The sequence below is a fragment of the Schistocerca americana genome, chromosome 3 (genome assembly GCF_021461395.2).
Source record: "Schistocerca americana isolate TAMUIC-IGC-003095 chromosome 3, iqSchAmer2.1, whole genome shotgun sequence".
Lineage (NCBI taxonomy): Eukaryota > Metazoa > Arthropoda > Insecta > Orthoptera > Acrididae > Schistocerca > Schistocerca americana.
In genome coordinates this window covers 39,944,026-39,965,764 of record NC_060121.1, presented here as the reverse complement: position 1 = coordinate 39,965,764, position 21,739 = coordinate 39,944,026, and the positions used below count along the sequence as shown (strand labels likewise).

The 21,739-nt window shown below is 41.9% G+C and overlaps 1 protein-coding gene across 1 annotated transcript in view; it reads right to left on the bottom strand.

Moving 5' to 3' along the window:
* The window catches only part of LOC124605305 (F-actin-uncapping protein LRRC16A), a 528,830-nt gene that overhangs the window by 130,446 nt on the left and 376,645 nt on the right, over positions 1-21,739 (bottom strand). The window contains exons 19-20 of the mRNA XM_047136886.1: positions 19,901-20,017; positions 10,398-10,573 (exon numbers count right to left, since the gene is read on the bottom strand). Coding sequence (XP_046992842.1) covers positions 10,398-10,573; positions 19,901-20,017 — 293 coding nt within the window. The remainder of the gene's footprint in view (positions 1-10,397; positions 10,574-19,900; positions 20,018-21,739) is intronic.

The following is a 21,739-nucleotide window of genomic DNA, read 5'->3' as shown; positions in this document are numbered from 1 at the left end:
GACTGATGGGCTAGTAACTATCAAGGGACAACAGATCCTTGCTGGGCTTAAGGACAGGAACCACGGTACTGTCTCTCCACTGAGAGGGGAAAATCACTTGAAACCAAATACTATTAAACACATGGAGGTGTTGTGGAGGACTGAGATGCTGACACAGCTGGTTACAGATGGAATGAGGGCAAGGAACTGAATCGTGGGAAGAAGAGAGGGCCAGAAGAAGCTCCCATTCAGTAAAAGGTTCATTGTAGGGTTCCATCTGACAAGTGTGAAATATAAGCCGATAGCTTCAGCCGGCTGTTTCTGGAGGAGGAAGGTAGCTGGGTAGGGGGCTGATGCTGTCAGAAAATGGATTGCGAGATGATCTGCTAGAACTGATGGATCTGTACAAACACCACTTAGAAGGGCAAGGCCAGAATGGAAGACCGCCGCTGACAGCCTTGGAGAGTGCGGAGTGTAACACAAGAACATAGATAGGAGACAAAGTGTTCCCAACACATCCATTTGATTAGGTAACAAGCTTCGGCAAGAAGACGTTTATAGGTAAAAAGACTGGCAGAGAACAGGTGCCACTTACGATGTTGCAAGGTGTGAGACAATTACGAATAGCAGTGGCAGTGGCCATGCTCCACCAAAGAGCTGGCCAATAGCAAACAAGGACTGTCAAGTGGGGAACGGAAATGCTAGTGGTGCTGATTATCTTACTGGACAGATCACGGACAATTTCATCAATACAAGCTTACAAAGAATGCAGAAACACAACCTAGGATGTATATAGAGGCCAATCAGCACAATGGAAAGCCCAGCGGGGTAGCCTGGTCAGCAGAAGGCAGGAAGAAAACGAGAGAATCACTATCACAGAGGTCATCATGTGGTGATCTGTGTGAGAGAGGAAGAAGGGGAGGGGGAGGGGAAGAGAGTGAAAGATCAATGGCAGAAAAAGTGCCATAGGTGGCACTAAAATGAGTAGGGAAACCATCAATAACAAGTCGAAGGTCACGGTACACTAGGAATTGGCCAACGAGGAGCTCCTGACTAGATGAGGAAGCACTGCCCCACAAATAGTGATGGGTACTAAAACATATAATGACGTCGAATGGAGAGGGGAGTTTGCTGAAGGAGGGCAGTTAGGACAGCAGATGTGGGTCGCAAACCACGATAGAGATTGCAGACTGGACTGCAGAGTCCAACTGGATCTGAATGGCAACTGCTTCCAAAATGGTGTATGAAGTGGGATCTATCTAATAACAATATCCATAAGGACTAATGTGCAGACACCACTGGAAGCCCTCAGAGGGCTGACCCAGTTCCAACAGAAAGCATGGAACCCACGAAGGGTCAGTGAATGAGCATTAGTAATATGAGATTCCTGGAGAACAACACAAGCTCCCAAACAAAAGGCAATAAGGGATTGCAACTCAGTTCCATTGAATAATCGTGGAGTGGGTATCCAAATGGGAGGCAAAACAGGCTGGAGCGAATAATGCCACCGGACCATCCATCACTGCTGACGACATTGTGACATCCATAAAAAAGATGTCAGGCTCAGGTTGTGAGGGGGGAGATGCCATCTACAGGGGCACCAGGGAGCCTTGTCCTGGTACTTATGTTCCTCCTCCTTTTCTTTCATAGGTTGAGGAGGGCAGGGCATAGAAGGAGAGTAGGCTTCTGGAAGATCCGGAATAAAAAGAGAGTAGGCGACCTCGGGGTGCGCCGACTATGCTTCCCTCGGCTGAGCTGTGGTAGCAGGAATTCCATGGGCCATGGAGCGGGAGTGGCACCCAGAGGGGAGAGGAAGAGAGCTGCAGGGAAGGAAGAGAGGAGACAGAGATGGGTCTGTGGTAAAGAAGAGGGAGGAGGGAGAATGGATGCAACAGAGGCAAAACTACAAGTCACTCATGCAGGATGAAGTCAAGTCAAATTTCTAATGAGTCTCAGTGTAAGACAAATGATCCAGGGACTTATACCCTTTTATCATCTTTTCTTTCTTATAAGGTGGGCAATCTGGTGACCATGGAGAGTTACTGTTGTGACAATTAACATACAGGATAGTGGAACATATGGGATGCCCTCATGGAGTGGGTGTCCATAGTCACCACATAGAGGGTCCACCATACAACGGTAAGACGCGTCTCAAATGAAAGCCCCAAAAGCATCTCATGGGCACCGGGATGTACAGCTTCACGTCACATTAACAACACAAAACCTTGACCTTCTCTGGGAGCGTCATAACCCTCTTGAAAGCCAGAATAAAGGTACCATTACAGGTACAGTTGTCCTTATGGCCTTCCAGCACAGACCGAGCAAAATTAAAGTCTTTTCAGATGGGCCTGGAGATCCTCATCAGTTCAAGGATGAGGTCCCTATGAAACATGACTCCCTGAACCTTATTTGAAGACGGGGGAGGTGTAATGGACAGTGGAGCATCCCCAAAATGATCATAAGCACAAAGAGATGCAGCAGAAGTAGTTTTTATCAACAGGAAACCTGACCATATCTTACTGAGAGACCTCACTTTGCCGAACTTGTCTTTGATATTTTCCACATCTGTCCTAGTACAGACCAGGCAGTGGGGAAACTGTTTCACACCAAGCTGGCAAGCCTGGCCCTCCTGCCAGGGAAGAGAAAGCCACGCGGTCTTAAGCAGCAGCATTTAAGGATGGGTTACCACTTGATGAGACGGCCATAGGGGAATGGTCGTATTTTTGGAGCTTGATATGCTTTATGCACAAAGCATCTGCCCTGATACCACCCATTCCAATCAGGAGCTGCACCCACGGATGCCAGCCAGCCACAGCAAGGCCGAGGGCCATCTGGCATCACAGCCATTTCCGTGCGTTATAATGCTCCTAAATGACAAGCAACCACTCTTAGGCATATGAGGAGGTACCACCCCCACCCCCCCCCCCCACCCCCCCAAAAAAAGGAACTTTTTTTGTAATAGCCATATATTTTCAAATTGTTTATGAAACTATCTTATCCCCTTCAAAATACTCTCCATTACAAATAATATAATTGTCCCACTGGTGCTTTCACTGTCCGAAACATTTTTTATTGTCATCTTTAGATATCGCTGACAGCTTTTCCCTTTTTTCCCTTGATTGTTGTCCAATCAGTGTCCTTTTATGTCCCTTTTCATGCTTGGAGAAAGTTGCATGGAGCCAGGTCAGGCGAGTGAAGTGCTCAGGGCAGTGGAACCATGCCATTTTTAGCCAAAAACTGTCTAATGGAGATGGCTGTGTGTGCAGGTGCATTGTCTTGGTGGAAGAACCAGTCTCCTGTCTGCCACAATTGGAGTCGTTTATGACTAACACTGTTGCGGAATCTTCTTAAAACCTCAAAATAAAGGTTTTATTGGCGGTATGACCTGAGGGAACAAACTCTGAATGAACCACGCCCTTGGTATCAAAAAAACGAATCAGCATTGTTTTGATGTTTGATTTGAGTTGACCACTTTTTTTTATTGGTCAATGACGACGTCTTCCACTGGCTTGACTGTTGCTTTGGTTTTAGGTTGTAACCACAGCACCTTCAGTCTTCACTAGTAATGACCTTAGACAGGTAATCAGGATCAGTTTCAGGCTACGGCCACATGAGCGTTTTTTTCACGCGCATTTCTGCCGGCGTTCATGCCGACATTATAGACCACTGTGTGTTGAATGGGGCTGGCCACACGAGGCGTTTTCGCACGCCGCGGACCTGCAAACTTCGGCTTTCACTCTGAGCGAATGCTCTCGGGTGCATTCGTTCTGCGTGTTTTTCACGCTGGAGGCTGGCCACACGGGCGGGAGACACGCTGCGGCAGAGTCCGGAACCTCAGCCCTTTCCTCCGGCGCTTACCGACAATTACCGAACTGAAATTGTAGCGATGCCAACATATGCATGGAGCGGTATTATTTCAATAGGCATTTCATAATAAAGAACATATGCAGTCTAACAATGAGTGGTGCGATATTATAAGAAGTAGGTATTTCATAATGAAGTAGCCGCACATGGCTTATTTTTGGTTTTATAACATGTCAAATGCATGATAAATGTAAGTGGTTTGAAAGCCAAAGTACGAGATTTTAGTTGTTTATGTACGAGGAAAAAAGTTCTATGGTTGGCAACCCTGCTCGGCAGCTCGCTGTTCAGCTTACGGACAGACTTTTCCGTCCTCGCTTCGTTGTTTTTGTAGCAGTCTTCTTGTATTTTGTAAAGTGCCAGAATGGAGCATCTGGACAGTGAAATCATTATAATGGAAGTCCAGAAACATCCACGGCTGTACAATACAAGGGATCCGGAATACAAAATTAGAGAAAGAAAAAGAGAATCGTGGTGAGCAGTTGCAGCGGCAGTTCTGGGAGAAAAATGGGATGGAATGGATAACAAGCAAAAATCAGATCTAGGTAATTACAGAAAGTAGATATTTTATTAATTGCTATAAACAGTGTACAATGAACTTTATGCATGAATAAAATGTTAACAAGCCAATACAAAAATTAGTCTTCATCTGAAGAAGTTTGTACAGGGTGGCGCAGATGGATCGGGTGGTTTTAAAATACTTGTCAAACTGTCAATTGTAAAGGTATTGGATTGAAATAAAGTGCAAAACGTGTAGTTACAATGGAAGTTTATTAACAAAAAAATAGTAATGTTAGTTTTTAAAAATTACATCCATCAAATGCCCTCCTTCTCGAGCGACGTATTCTTGGAGTCGGTCCTTAACGTTCCGCATTGCCCGCTCAAGCACATCACCAGGAATTGATGTGATTTCGGTGTGAATTGCTGCCTTCAACTCCTGAATGGTCCGGGGTTTGTTCATGTAGACCCTTGCTTTTAAATAGCCCCATAAGAAAAAGTCACATACCGTGAGGTCCGGCGAGCGAGGGGGCCAATGGACATCTCCATTATGGGAAATCAAACGGCCAGGGAACAGAGCGCGTACAGCTTGCATTGATATCCTAGCGGTATGTGCAGTTGCCCCGTCTTGTTGGAACCACATATTGCCCATGTCGTAAATGTTCTCTTCAAGTTGTGGGAGAAGAAAATCTTCAATCATGTTCACATAACGCTGCGAATTAACAGTAACCGCCTGCTCCCTTTCATTTTCAAAAAAGTAAGGACCAATTATCCCTACCTTAGAAACCCCACACCAAACCGTCACTTTGTCACTATGGAGAGGCCGTTGGTGTAGATCTCTTGGGTTAGTGTCGGCCCAGTAATGGCAATTTTGCTTGTTTACGTATCCGTTAATGTGAAAGTGAGCCTCGTCAGACATCATGATAATCAGGTTTACATCTTCCAATAACTCCAACATCTGTTGGCTAAACTGAAGCCTTTGAAGATGGTCTGTTGGGAGAATCTTCTGTACCAACAGGATTTTATAGGGGTGGAATTTCAGTTCTTCGTTAAGAATCCTTTGAAGGCTCCAACGTGACATTCCAAGAGCTTGAGCACAACGTCTCGTTGATCGACGTGGGCTCGCAGTGACATCGCGTCTCACACGCTCCACGTTCTCAGGCGTTGTTATTGTTGGCGGTCTAGGCGTCCATTTTGGAGCACATGAACCAGTAGTGCGGAAATTATGCACCCAACTCAATATCGTATCTCGCTTAGGAACACTACCGCGAGGTGGGATGTTGAAACGCCGGCGAAAGGCACGCGTCACAGCCACAATTGACTCGTTATTGCGTATGAACTCTTCCACTGCGAAAACACGATGCTCAACGGACCACGTAGCCATCGCGACTGACTGCCAGCCTGCAACTGAAACTTCCCGTCCCCCCCCCCACCACAGGACGAAGTCGCCGAACACCTGGCTCCCCCCCTCCAGACGTACAGTCCACTTCAAAACCACCCGATCCATCTGCGCCACCCTGTATAATGATCTTGCCATGGTACAGATCCTTGAGGGGAACAGAAGTAATCAGCAAAATGATCTCTGATACTTTTGCCACTGACCGTTCCTTTTGTCCCATGTGGCGGAATACTTTCCATTGTGCAAGTCAGTGTGTCTTCAAAATTGTAACCATCATGTTGTCTCACAAAATTGTGAAGTGCACAACATGCTTGAACAATAGTATCCGCCACATCCACGTTAACATCGATTGGACGATGGGAAATTCTCCATTTATTGGATAAAATGCCAAATGCACATTCCACATAATGTCGTGCTCGTGACAGTCTGTAGTTAAACACTTTTTGTTTATTCGTAAGGTTTTTTGCGGGATATGGTCTCATTAAATGGTCACTCATTGCATAAGCCTCATCAGCCACAAACACATAAGGAATTTTCAGTCCACAAGGATCATTCGGAAGTGGCGCAGCTTCTGGCAAATTCAAGGCTTGTTGGTAAAGTTTTTTACCCAATTCAGTTGCTTTGAATATATTGGAGTCTCCTTGATGACCAAATGCCCCTACATCTATGAATCTGAAACAATATTTTCTGTCTACTATGGCCATCAATACAATAGAAAAATACTTTTTGTAGTTATAAAATTCGCTGCCTGATGTCCATGGTTTAACGATTCTAACATGTTTTCCATCTATGGATCCCGCAAAATGAGGAAAGTCTGCTGTCTTGTCATACTGGTCGCTGATATTCTTCCACTCTTCTGTAGTCGGGGGTTTCATGTACTCCACTTTCAGCATCTCCCATACGGAAGTGCAAGTATCTCTAATAATATCAGCAATTGTGGATCGGCCGAGAAGAAATTAAAAATGCAGAGAACACATCGAATTTCCAGTCCCCAGATGCCTGTAAAATTTCATTTGATCAGTTAGAAATGGTTGGGGAAAGCCAATGGATTTTCTCTTTATTTATGATTCAGGAAGTGGTTCTCACTGCCAAACTTATTTTTTTGTGCTATGCTACTTTATCGTGATTTTTTCCATGTGTAAGGTGCTCCTTTGTCCTGTTGTATTCATTGTAATATATAAAACCAAGAGGAATACTGAAATAATTGTCTGTCTTTATATATAGTTAATGGTGAAAGTCTGCAAAAACTTCGATCATTAGTTAAAAACTGCACATGGATTTATACATTATACTAAAGACAACACAAGACTGCAGTACCGGACAGCACGCAAAGATTCACTTGAAAATGGGAACCATTTCATAAAACACGTTGTGGAAAATATAAATGGAAAAAGTCGTTCTTGGTAGTAGAAAAATTGTTTCGTACACAAACCTGTTAAATGATTTCATTTTAAGTAGGAGAAATTTAATGAGATCCTGGTAATTACATAAATCACCAATACTTTTATTCGTTATCTTTTAGGGATAGAAGTTCAGAAACGGTGGAAAAGCATGAGAGATTCCTATACAAAATATATGAAAAGCAAAGGAAGAAGTGGTGATGCTGCTATGTCCAGCAAACCACATGTATTTTATAAGCAAATGACGTTCCTTGAAGGAGTGCTGCAACAAAGGACGTAAGTGACAATTACCCCTTGCTGTCTGTGGATTATAAGGTCACTTGTTGAACATAGCAGCTGTTTCAGTAGGTTTAATATGAAAGGATACTGTTTTAAATTACAAAAAAGGTTATTTTTTCAGAACTGCTGGGAATATGAATGTCATTGAGAATGACGACAGAACAGAGAGCGTACTAGCACCAGAACCTCGAAGTGCAGAAAATATTTCAAGGCCAAAACCAAAAAAGCGGAAACAAGATACGTTTGAGGACGAAATTGTGAAGGTCTTAAAAGGGCATTTGGAACAACCTGCACGTCACGTGCCTGATGCGGATGAGATGTTCCTCATGTCACAACTTCCTGTTATTAGGAAGCTTAAAACGGAGGACAAATTAGATTTTCAAATGAAATTCCTTCAACTTTTAAGGTCTTACACAATTTCGACGTCTTCACCTTCACCATCTTCACCAAGTGGCAGCGCAATTAATCAGTCTTTTGTACATCACTAAGAAAGCTATTCGTCACAGTCCACATGAGAAAGAAAGTCCTCAGAAGAAAGAGAAGATGCTTTTGTGACACTTTTTGACTTTTAATTAAAAACTATGTCAGGTCTTTCAGATCTAGATTTTTTTCCTTGGCATAAACATTTTTAATTAATATTAATGTCTAAACAGAGAAAGAACTAAAAAATAAAACGTACCTTAAGGTTACTGCGAGTTTTTCTTCTGAACTGATCCATTCCCTCATGTTCATGTTCCTTTTAAAAATATTCTCTCCAATCATATTCAGAAGCATTTCAAATGAGTTAACTGACATCCTGTAGTATTCAAAGAACTTGTCTGGATTTGCCTTCAGTTTGTTGTGTAGAAGCACGAACTTTCCTTTAGTTGATCTGTCGCTTAATATGGGATGACTCCAGTATTTTTTTTTTTCCTGCCGTCGTTTCCGACGCCTATGTACAACTAACGCAGCACATACTGCAAGAACCACATTCTTGTTTAATGTACTTCCGCTCATAGTTCATACTAAACTGCGCACAGTAGATGCTGGCACAGATTGCACCAAAGCACTGCTGGCGTTTCACTGGGCTTCATGCCGCGTGAGAGAGGTGGCCATGTGGCCGCGCATGTTGCGTGAATTCTGGCAGAAACGCGCGTGGAAAAAACGCTCGTGTGGCCGTAGCCTAAAGTCGGCGTGAACGCCGGCAGAAACGCGCATGAAAAAAAAATGCTCGTGTGGCCGTAGCCTCAAGCTGTTGTTTCAAAGCACGACATGTTTCAACTCGATGTTGCTTTTGAACGTCAGTCAGAACACGAGGAACAAACTTGGCAGTGACTCTTTTTCATTCTCAAATCTTCTGTTAATTTTCAGTGTACTGAGCTCCGTGATTACCCACTAATCTCTGACAGTTGTTCAACTGTCTGTTGACGGTCTGTGAGCTAGAGTTCTCAAATTTTTTCAATATTTTCGTCAATTCGGACAGCTGATAGATATTCAGAATGTGGTTTGTCATCGATCGACAAGTCGCTATTTTTAAATCGAGCAAACCAATCGTAGATTTGAGATTTTCGCACAGCATCATCTTGGTAAGATGTTTGCAACATTAAAACAGTTTCAGCAACATTTTTGCTGAGTAGAAAACAAAATTTCACAAACCTGCCATCAGAAAAAATGAAACAAGAACAAAACAGCACTAGCAAAAACAATCACTGCAGATGAACAGAACAAGCCAGATCGACAACACAGATGGCACTGTACTGGCAATGAATTGTGCTACACAAGCCTAATGGCAGAAATGTGTACTACGTAAGCTCCGCCCATGGCAATGTTATTCTGTTTTTCTTTTTGGGTACTCCCTCGTACATGCGGAGGCAACAGCTCAGGCATCAGAAGTGTGATACCGGTGTTGACATGGGGTTCTGCCAGATGGGTATGTAACAGCCTCACCACAGAGAGTTCTTACCCAAATGGTTCACACCAATTAGAGAAAATTTGGAAGTGGCGATAAAACCCCAAAGGCAGACCAAAAATGCCAAACAGGAAGGATGACAGAGAAAAGGCGATGGGAACAAAACCACTAAGAATACAGGAAACTAGATGCTTAGCCAGGTCAACATAAGGAAGAACACAGAGAGAGGGAAGGAGGGGGGCAGAGGGGGAGGACTGAGGACAGGACAGGGAGGTAGAGGTACAGGGATGGGCTTGTAGCCCCGGAAGGAAGAATGGGCCCCATGTCTAAACTCACAAAAGAACCATGGGCCCTCTGGGAAGAGCTATCGTCGGGAAGGTCCACTCTCGAACTCTCCCTTGACACTATCTTAAACCCCAGCAAAGTACCACACATACTGTTGAGGATTATCAGTAGTCAGCATGCAGTGCAGCTGTCTACAATGTATGAGAAAAGCAATGATATTTTCGCCACAAAGGTGAGTGATAACACTACCCTTACACCAATTAACACAAAACTATCTAAAGCTTAATTCTTCATAACAAATGAGTGACACACTCTCTTCCAATATGGGTGTGGTGCCAGAAAATTTGTACATATTTAATGGCTGACCTTTGCTGATATTTCTTCATTATCATTTGATACATAGTAATATCTCAATCAGTAGGAAAATTACATTTCCTGAATAACACAAAATAACTAGCAAAACACACAATATTTCCAAACTGTATGGTATTTAGAAACCTGGAAGTCTGCCTCTGGATACTGTCCCTCGAACACATCCTTCAATTATTGAACTGCCCAGAGCTGGACTCTCACAATCCTGTGTCCTTTACCTGTGCCTTCAATCATTTCACCCCCCCCCCCCCCCCCCCTCAAATCCCTGCAACAGCTACTCTCATACCTTCTACTTGCAATGGGTCAATGAAAACATCTACCGGAAAAGGATCAACGTTTTCTCTGAGCGAAAGCATCAAAGTAAACATACATTACAACTGAAATCTTACTTAAATGTTCAACTTTTCCTATCAACAAGAGATATTCAGTAACTTACTTGATTCTGTTAACAATTTCTGTGCCAGCACGCTCAACAACACAAGAGTGCACAAAATCTGAAGAAAGACGATTTTTTTCTCTGCACAATTTCAGAATTTCTGCACGTACATGTTCATCAGACAGAACATGTGGGCACTGTTCTTGTGCACATTTCATCATGCTCTCCAAAGAATTCTGAAAACAAAAGAATCTCGCATTATTTCTTGCAATTTTTCCCTTTCTTGCAAGTCAGAAAATAAATAAATAATTAGCACTTAATTTGTGGAGTTCTCTACAATAATGTTACAGCACACAGATACAAAATGAAAATGTAACTGGTTAGATCTTTCTGAACAAAAACTGGCTGGAAGTATGAAAGTCAAAGTCAAAGTCAAAGGTAACAAAGATACAACATAAAAGTTCTAATAAAACAGAATTTAATTTTATCCCCTTCAGTCACAACTTCTCGTGTTTTATTCAGTAAACAATGCATTTCAGACTCTGTCGGTTCATGATCAGCTGTAATTAGTCTTAATACATGCTTTACTTTTTCTCTCGAATGAGGGGAAATGCAATTCCTGCCACGAAAAGGTTTGATGTTAGGTTACAAATTTCGTAATTCAAGCACAAAAAATATATGTGATATAGTGGAAAAGATGAACAGTGTAAACTTACCATGTAATCCAAGAAAAGCGTTTTTAACGTTTTATTTTTAGCACCAGCACCAGCAAACGATGGAGAAAAAAAAAATGTATGTTTGTGCTAAAACGTTAAAAACACTTTTCTTGGATTATTTGGTAAGTTTACACTGTTCCTCTTTTCCACTACATACAAAATTCCAAGAATATGCATTTCACCTCATTCAAGAGAAAAAATAAAGCATGTACTAAGACAAATTACACCTAATAATAGATCCACAGTGTCCGAAATGCATCACGTACTGAATAAAACACGAAAAGTTGTGACTGAAGGCATTTTTTAATTCATGTCTCGAGTGTAATAAAATAGAGTTTAGCTTTGTTGTTCAACAGCCATTATAAATCTTCAAAACTGCACAAAAGACAATGGAGGGTGTGGGTGCAGTGGGTTAGTGGAGGTTGAAACCAGGAGGATTAAGGGAACAAAGGATGTGTTGCTAGGATCAGTCCCATCTACATAGTTCAGAAAATCTGGTGTGGGTTATGAAGCAGCCATTAAAATCCAGCACGTTGCACTCAGCAGTGCATTCTGCCACTGGGCGGTCAACTCTGGTCTTGGCCACAGCTCGGTTGTGTTCATTCATTTGGGTTGACGGTTGATGGAAATGCTCGCTAAAATGCTGTGCAGAAATTGCATCAGAACTGGTATAAAATACGGCTGCCTTCACAAGTGGCCCTGCCTGTGACGGGACTGGAGTATGACGTGCTGTGTTGGTGAATCGAACAGGCCTTGTACCTGGGACTTTCACATGTGACAAGAAGTATGGACTGTATGTGTGGCAAAGGGATGGACTAGGATGTTGTGCAGGTTGGGTGGGTGGGTGGTAAATACCACTTTAGGAAGGTTGGGAAGGATTGAGTGTAGGACGTCCCTCACCTCCACAAATGACGATAGATATTGTAAGCCCTGGTGAAAGGTAATGTTCAGTTGTTCTAGTTTGGCACGATATTGGGTGATAAAGAGGAGGGAGTGGTTCTCTTTCGCAGCTGGTTCTTGGGGATGGTGGGAGTATTAGAGCTGTGTGAGGATATGCATGTGAAATCTGTTTACAGACTGTTTGTGGGACAGTGCCCAACTGTGAAAGTCATGGAAATAAATTCAGCAAAAGAAATTCTCATCACTGTCGATGTGCCACCCACAGGTAGCCAGAATATATGAGAGAGAATTTTTGATGTAGAAGGAATGATAGCTGTCAAAATCATAGTACCATAAATCTTTAGTGGGCTCGTATGGACAAAAGTACTGATGGAGCCATCATAGAGGTGAAGATCAATGTACAGGAAGGGGGCATGGTGAACAGAGAAGAACCAAATGTATCAAGCAGAAGAGAAAGCACTGATGCTGTGGAGAAATGAGTATAGGGTGTTGGCTCTGGATCCAGATAACAAAGATGACATTTAAAAACTTGAATCAGACAAGGGCTTTGGATTTTGGGAGACTACAAAGGTTTCCTCTGAATGGTCCATAGAGAGACCGGCATAGGAGGGTGCCATAAGGGGTTCCCATAGTCATGATTCTTCCTCTACTCTTGTCACGCCTCCCAACCCAATCCCTCACACCACTGTCATTGCCCACCAGTTCCAGTGGCTGTGTGTTGCATTCCTATCCCATGCATCTGCTAATTCTCTATCCCACATTTCGATCTGACTGCCTGCTGCCCCCTTACACCCATCAGATACCCTTCTCCAACCATCCCTTCCTCCTACTACCCGCATCTTTTCTCCCCTTTCCCACTACATATGACACAACCATTCACCAGAGTCTACCATCCAAACAACAGACATTCTGTACTCAGCCAGCACAATATAACTGTACTAGAGAGGTAGGTGTGTGTGTGTGTGTGTGTGTGTGTGTGTGTGTGTGTGTGTGTGTGTGTTGAGACTATGAATAGAAGTCTGTTGCTACGGAAGAATACTCAAAATTTCTGGGTGTGTTCATTGATGAGAAACTGAATTGGAAGAAACACATCAATGATCTGCTGAAATGGTTAGGTTCAGCTACTTACGGTATTAGGCTTATTGCAAATTTTAGTGATAAAAGTATCAGTAAATTATCCTACTATGCCTATTTTCATTGACTGCTTCTATATGGCATCATATTTTGGGGCAATTCATCCTTAAGAGACAAAGTATTCATTGCACAAAAGTGTATAATCAGAATAATAGCTGGAGCCCACCCAAGATCACATAGCAGACATTTATTTAAGGAATTCGGGATATTCACAGTACCTTCGCAATACTTATATTCACTTATGAAATTTGTCATCAATAACCCATCCCAATTCAAAAATAACAGCAAAGTGCACAGCTACAACTCTAAAAGAAAGGATGATATTCACTATTCTGGATTAAATCTCACTTTGGCAGAGAAAGGGGTGAATTATGCTGCCACAAAAATCTTTGGTCATTTGCCAAATAGTGTTAAAAATCTGACATATAGCCAACCAACATTTAAAAGCAAATTAAAAGAATTTCTGAATGACAGCTCCTTCTACTCACCAGATGAATTCTTAGATATGAAGTAGTAACTGTAAAAAATTAATTATTTTGTGTAAAGAAAACCTATGTTAAAGTGACACGCTCCACATCATTACAAAATGTCACATTTATGATCTATGGAACAAGGATGTGTGTGTGTGTGTGTGTGTGTGTGTGTGTGTGTGTGTGTGTGTGTGTGTGTGTGTGCGGGGCGGGGGCAGGGGGGGGGGGGGGGGGGGGGGGGGGGGCACGCATACACACTTGCAGGGGCCGCATGCGTACCCACTTTATATGTTTAATCTAGCTCAAAAGAGGGTGCTTTCAAAATCTACCAGTGACTCAATGAATATATTATAGGTTGCATCTTGTAGGACGGCACTTCAGCACAGAGGCTGAATGATAGGGAAGTGTGGAAGGAATGAGTTTTGCCCATACGTAGCAGCAGAGAGCAGGCAAACGAAGTCTGTGTTCTCAAACCATGCTGCTATGGACATCAATCAGGTTCATTTGCTGATGGTACATCATCTACATCTACATCTACATCTACATTGATACTCCGCAAGCCACCCAACGGTGTGTGGCGGAGGGCACTTTACGTGCCACTGTCATTACCTCCCTTTCCTGTTCCAGTCGCGTATGGTTCGCGGGAAGAACGACTGTCTGAAAGCCTCCGTGCGCGCTCTAATCTCTCTAATTTTACATTCGTGATCTCCTCGGGAAGTATAAGTAGGGGGAAGCAATATATTCGATACCTCATCCAGAAACGCACCCTCTCGAAACCTGGCGAGCAAGCTACACCGCGATGCAGAGCGCCTCTCTTGCAGAGTCTGCCACTTGAGTTTATTAAACATCTCCGTAACGCTATCACGGTTACCAAATAACCCAGTGACGAAACGCGCCGCTCTTCTTTGGATCTTCTCTATCTCCTCCGTCAACCCGACCTGGTACGGATCCCACACTGACGAGCAATACTCAAGTATAGGTCGAACGAGTGTTTTGTAAGCCACCTCCTTTGTTGATGGACTACATTTTCTAAGCACTCTCCCAATGAATCTCAACCTGGTACCCGCCTTACCAACAATTAGTTTTATATGATCATTCCACTTCAAATCGTTCCGTACGCATACTCCCAGATATTTTACAGAAGTAACTGCTACCAGTGTTTGTTCCGCTATCATATAATCATACAATAAAGGATCCTTCTTTCTATGTATTCGCAATACATTACATTTGTCTATGTTAAGGGTCAGTTGCCACTCCCTGCACCAAGTGCCTATCCGCTGCAGATCTTCCTGTATTTCGCTACAATTTTCTAATGCAGCAACTTCTCTGTATACTACAGCATCATCCGCGAAAAGCCGCATGGAACTTCCGACACTATCTACTAAGTCATTTATATATATTGTGAAAAGCAATGGTCCCATAACACTCCCCTGTGGCACGCCAGAGGTTACTTTAACGTCTGTAGACGTCTCTCCATTGATAACAACATGCTGTGTTCTGTTTGCTAAAAACTCTTCAATCCAGCCACACAGCTGGTCTGATATTCCGTAGGCTCTTACTTTGTTTATCAGGCGACAGTGCGGAACTGTATCGAACGCCTTCCGGAAGTCAAGAAAAATAGCATCTACCTGGGAGCCTGTATCTAATATTTTCTGGGTCTCATGAACAAATAAGGCGAGTTGGGTCTCACACGATCGCTGTTTCCGGAATCCATGTTGATTCCTACATAGTAGATTCTGGGTTTCCAGAAATGACATGATACGCGAGCAAAAAACATGTTCTAAAATTCTACAAGAGATCGACGTAAGAGATATAGGTCTATAGTTTTGCGCATCTGCTCGACGACCCTTCTTGAAGACTGGGACTATCTGTGCTCTTTTCCAATCATTTGGAACCCTCCGTTCCTCTAGAGACTTGCGGTACACGGCTGTTAGAAGGGGGGCTAGTTCTTTCGCGTACTCTGTGTAGAATCGAATTGGTATCCCGTCAGGTCCAGTGGACTTTCCTCTATTGAGTGATTCCAGTTGCTTTTCTATTCCTTGGACACTTATTTCGATGTCAGCCATTTTTTCGTTTGTGCGAGGATTTAGAGAAGGAACTGCAGTGCGGTCTTCCTCTGTGAAACAGCTTTGGAAAAAGGTGTTTAGTATTTCAGCTTTACGCGAGTCATCCTCTGTTTCAATGCCATCATCATCCCGTAGTGTCTGGATATGCTGTTTCGAGCCACTTACTGATTTAACGTAAGACCAGAACTTCCTAGGATTTTCTGTCAAGTCGGTACATAGAATTTTACTTTCGAATTCAATGAACGCTTCACGCATAGCCCTCCTTACGCTCACTTTGACATCGTTTAGCTTCTGTTTGTCTGAGAGGTTTTGGCTGCGTTTAAACTTGGAGTGGAGCTCTCTTTGCTTTCGCAGTAGTTTCCTAACTTTGTTGTTGTACCACGGTGGGTTTTTCCCGTCCCTCACAGTTTTACTCGGCACGTACCTGTCTAAAACGCATTTTACGATTGCCTTGAACTTTTTCCATAAACACTCAACATTGTCAGTGTCGGAACAGAAATTTTCGTTTTGATCTGTTAGGTAGTCTGAAATCTGCCTTCTATTACTCTTGCTAAACAGATAAACCTTCCTCCCTTTTTTTATATTCCTATTAACTTCCATATTCAGGGATGCTGCAACGGCCTTATGATCACTGATTCCCTGCTCTGTACATACAGGTTCGAAAAGTTCGGGTCTGTTTGTTATCAGTAGGTCCAATATATCAGGGGAATAACAAATTTTTAAACTAGCTTCGATCAAATATCTGCATGGGAGAAATCTGACTTCACATTTTGATGATATTGTGTCACTCATTCCACAGTTTTAGTCAGCATGGTGTCGGCAGGCACGAACTGCTGACACACCTTTGTGAAGATGTCCAGTACAATTTTCTAACATGACAATTCTCTAATGACAAGGTTATTGAAACTTCTCCCAATAACTGTAATTTATTGTGATTTGGACTGTATTATAAGTAAAAATGTAATACACAACAAAATTAACTTACAGTTGCTCGACAACTGCTTCTAATCCATCGAATTTTTTTAAAAATGTGTATAGTGCACATATGTGTGTGTGTTTGACTGTAGTTATGTGTAAACCACTGAGCATAAAAAAGAATTACTGGTAACAAAGACAAACAAAAAAAGACTATCATAAAAATGGTCAGTAAGTAGTCCTATTTTTCGCTGCCAATGGGCACCATGAGTTTACTCTCTCTTTCAACATTGTAGTGAGAAATCGCATTTGTGATCCACTGAACATGCAAACAATTAACTACCTTCTGCAAATAATTCGAGAGAATACTGACTAATATTGCTGAAAACCACAGGTAGCCCTCCTTATCATTTTAAGGCATTTTCCAATAATTACCTTGAAAATGACAGGGATTTACTTGTTGAAACATCAAAGTTTTTGGCAAATTTATTTGGCTCAATTCTTGTGAGTTATTAGAGCATACAACATTGTAGGAAAAGCTTCACTTCCCCTTGGGTAATACGATGAACATTAAACTCTGCATACTTCATAGGATGCAAATTCCTAATCAATAAAGTCTAGGGAGTTCTCACATACTATGTATGCAGTTGATATGTTGACAAACACATTTTTTAAACCAGGAATCTTTAAAACCAAGAAATATTATTACTTAACTTTGTTCTACATTGTAATACCACTGTCACTGCTATCTGTGTGCGTCGGAATCAACTGATTGTAAATTTACAGTCATAATGTCGAGACTTATATCGATCTTCACCTCCCTGTAAAAGTCTTCTTTCTGAAGCATTTCAGGGTGCCATGCACAGTGAGCCAATGCCAAAGGGGGAATGTTGTCCACTGCTTCACGCACAAGTGATTCAGCATCTGTTATCTCGAATAATTTTCTTTTCTTCCACATAGCATTTAACCTCTGCCTAAATTAATTCCATCTGATTATACTGACAGCGATATGCAGATAACCACAAAATTATGTGACCACATTCATGTGCTAGAAAATCAACTTTGTGCATTCTGTTGTGCAACTTGAATAAATTAATGAGCTACAGGAATATTAATTAATGACCTGTGCAGAATATTTTTGCTTTTAAGCCAGAGCAGTTGGTGTTTCCTCTGTAACAACTGAATGATAACTGGCATCATATATTACATGACCGGCTTTGAAACGAGATATGGCAAGAATTATTCAGTGAACCACTCCCTGAAACCAACAGCATTTATTTCTGAATGGTAGTCAATGCTGTTTTTCTTACAATTAAATACAAGTTTACTCTCAAAAGAAGAGCCAGCATGCAGAATAATTTTCGGAGAACATATTCCTATGGGAACTTTATAACAGCCAGTCCAATTATTACTTTTCTAGCAGGTTTTCCTGGAGTGATTCTGATTCAGCTACGTTTCATCAAGATAATACACTGTTTAACTAGCTCCTCCTTTTGTATCATACATGTTTATAACGGATGTGGTTCATGTTGCACCTAATTCACTTCTTTCAACTAAAAGGGAGAGGGGGGGAGGGGGAGGTTTTGTATTAGTTATCTCGAAAGCAGGACATTATCTGAAAGTATTTTTCATGGGCCTATTGACTGTGTAACATTTCAACTACAAGGGGAGCTGATACCTTTACTGCTTTATATCCATATAATACAGATGGAGGCAGATTTTGGGGGGGGGGGGGGGGGGGGGGAGGGGGAGAGACGACAATGGTTTCACTGTCCTATGACCGAAGCCTGAAAAAAGTAAATTTAAACAATTAAATTTCATTTCACGCAGGGAAAATTCAGGAAATGCACAGCTTGAAGTTACCAAGGGAAAACCAGACGAGACTGAAGCTGCTGTTAAAAAAAATCACAAACGGAATACTCAAGACACAAAAAATTAAATATGGGGGAGAGTACTTGCAAACATTAATTCATGAAAAATGAGAAAGTAGTAAATATAATGTGTGTGCTATATGTCAAATGAAGAGTAGACTGCATTAATTATTACCCTCCATGTAAGGATAATTTGTGACTTAATTGATCTCATAATTAGATATTATTTATTATGTTTTGCTTCTGTTTAAAGAGATGTCAGTTCAACAATAATTCAAAAGAAGAGGTATTATAAAGTTGCACCACAGACATGTGCTGGTAGCTGGTAAGTCAGGTGTGAATACGAGGGCTATCCAACAAAGTACATCACGTTTTGGAATTAAAAATAAATAAAGTACTGGAAATATTTTTTATTACATACAGATGAAAGCCACACTTAAATACTACTTTTCTACATAGTTGCCATTTAAATTAAGGCACTTATCGTAGCGATGGACGGGCTTGGAAATTCCTTAGTCATAAAATTCGGCCCAACCACAGAATACTATGGTCCTGTCCAGATCAATAGCTGCCATATCAATCTTGTCAACATACTGATAAAACAGACACTGTGAATCATAACTGGAATTATTATAACAACTCTGTTGATGAAGTCCCATACTCCTTGACGGAGCATAGGAGACGATGTGGGAAACCCGTACTGCTGCACTAGGCAAGGTCCTAGTGGAGGTGGTTTGCCATTGCTTTCCCCTGACCATAATGGGGATGAATGACGATGATGAAGAAGACACAACAACACCCAGTAATCTCGAGGCAGGTGAAAATCTCTGACCCCGCAAGGAATCGAACCCGGGACCCCACGCTCAGGAAGCTAGAACGCTACCGCGAGACCATGAGCTGTGGACATAACAACTCTATTACTGTGTAATATTGCACCTCCACAAAGTACGTTGTAGAATTCCTTAAAATGGCAGCAACTGATACCGATGTCAATATAGGGCAGTCATCAATCAACTCCCTGACTTCAACGTCACTGGAATTACTTTCGCAAGATCGTAATGTCAAAAATCCCCATATTGTGGCAGATCCAACTTTGAAGGTACCACAATTTTCTCCTCCCATAAGATAGTGGTGCAACATCAACGGAATTTGCACAACTGTGGTATCTGCGACAAATCTATGATGAGCTTCAGAATGCTCCTGATGTGACCAATGTGGAACTGAAGAGCAAACAATGGACCACCTGGCTCTGATACATCCTTCAGGGATGCTTTATAAGACACCACTACATCACCATTCAGGCATCGGAATGACTGATCCACAGTGACCTGCATTTGTGATAAAGAAGTGCAATGGACAAAACAGATAATTGTTGTCTTAAATAACTGACGTGCCAAAGGCACCAGTACTCATACAGTATACATTCCACTTTCTGAACAGATAAATTGAGTCTTCATATCTAACACTACAGATTATTCTTATATCCCTCACCTGCAGGTACTCAACAATGACCGCATGCAGTTCATCCGAGACTTCACGCAGCTTGACGTCAATCGGGTTTCCGGTTTCTTCTTTGCACTGCACAGCTTCTTGTAGTCTTGTCAGAAGCTGCAATCATTTTTGTGATTAGCAAATATAGATAAATATCAAAAAGGATTTCACTGCAAGGATAGGACATCATTGAAACTGCAAGTTTACTGTTAACAGTGACCATTTCTTGCCACTATACGTTTCAGAAGTTTAAAAATCCGTCACCAGTAGTATTTCTGTGCACTAATATGACATGTATATGTTGTGTGTATACCTTTTAGCATATCCTGTGGCATTGTCTACTAACAGAGGCTACACCAAAACACAATTTTAGTACTTGGCACAGGGTATTGTAGGGTCTTCAATTGCAAAGATTAACAAAAATACAAATGTAAAAGTAAAAATACCTCCAGTGATAACAGACACCTTTCCTGGCATGTTATATCACATACAACATCACAGCCACTTTATAAACACTGAAGTCAGCAATGATGGCATCTAGAATCTATTAAGATGATAATGTTGCCCACAGTGATCAAAGGAAGTCACTATTTTGGAACACGTCTCAGAGTACTGTGGAGGTCTTTCATTGATATGATGAACAGAAACATAAATGTGAATATCTGCAGAGATTTTTATTTTTTTTTCTATAACAATTTCACCTGTTATTATTATGTTATATTTGTAATTGTGTGTGTGTGTGTGTGTGTGTGTGTGTGTGTGTGTGTGTGTGTGTGTGAGAGAGAGAGAGAGAGAGAGAGAGAGAGAGAGAGAGAGAGAGAGAGAGAAGAGAAGAGAGCAGAGAGAGGATTTAACTGTAATAGAGGACTAGAATTCTTGCCAAAATTTGGTTTATACATAACGAAAGAAGGCGGAGGTGTGGGAAGGTTTCAAATACATTACGTAATGGTAAGGAGGAGGCTTCAAAGCCAGATTTTAAACTGTAAATAACTTCCAGGGTAAGAAGGGGACTCTGATGATAATTTACTGGTTATGAAGGGCAGATTAAAACTGATCAAATAGTACAAAGATAGGAACTTAAGGAAATGAGACCTGAATAAATTGAAAGAACCAGAGATTGTCGAGTTTCATGCATAACTTTAGGTGGTGATTAACTGAAATGGTAAAAATAATACAAAAATAGATGAACTCTAGCTAGTGAGGTATGACACTTGAAGCAGCACAGAGCACAGGCCTGCACAAACCCTCAGAGAACACTCAACACATTGAACTTAGATAACAGAACTAAAAAAACAGTAAATTAAACAAGTTAAAGAAAATGCTGATCTCTGAAAATGTGATTAACAGAAAGTGAAAAGCGGCTTATCAGGAATGGTTAGAGAACAAATGCAAGGCAGCAGAAGCATGCATAGCTAGGGGGGAAAAAATAGATGCTACCTATAAGAAAATTAACTTGACCTTTGGAGAAAAGACGAGCAGCTGTATGAATATTGAGAACTACACTCCTGGAAATTGAAATAAGAACACCGTGAATTCATTGTCCCAGGAAGGGGAAACTTTATTGACACATTCCTGGGGTCAGATACATCACGTGATCACACTGACAGAACCACAGGCACATAGACACAGGCAACAGAGCATGCACAATGTCGGCACTAGTACAGTGTATATCCACCTTTCGCAGCAATTCAGGCTGCTATTCTCCCATGGAGACGATCGTAGAGATGCTGGATGTAGTCCTGTGGAACGACTTGCCATGCCATTTCCACCTGGCGCCTCAGTTGGACCAGCGTTCGTGCTGGACGTGCAGACCGCGTGAGATGACGCTTCATCCAGTCC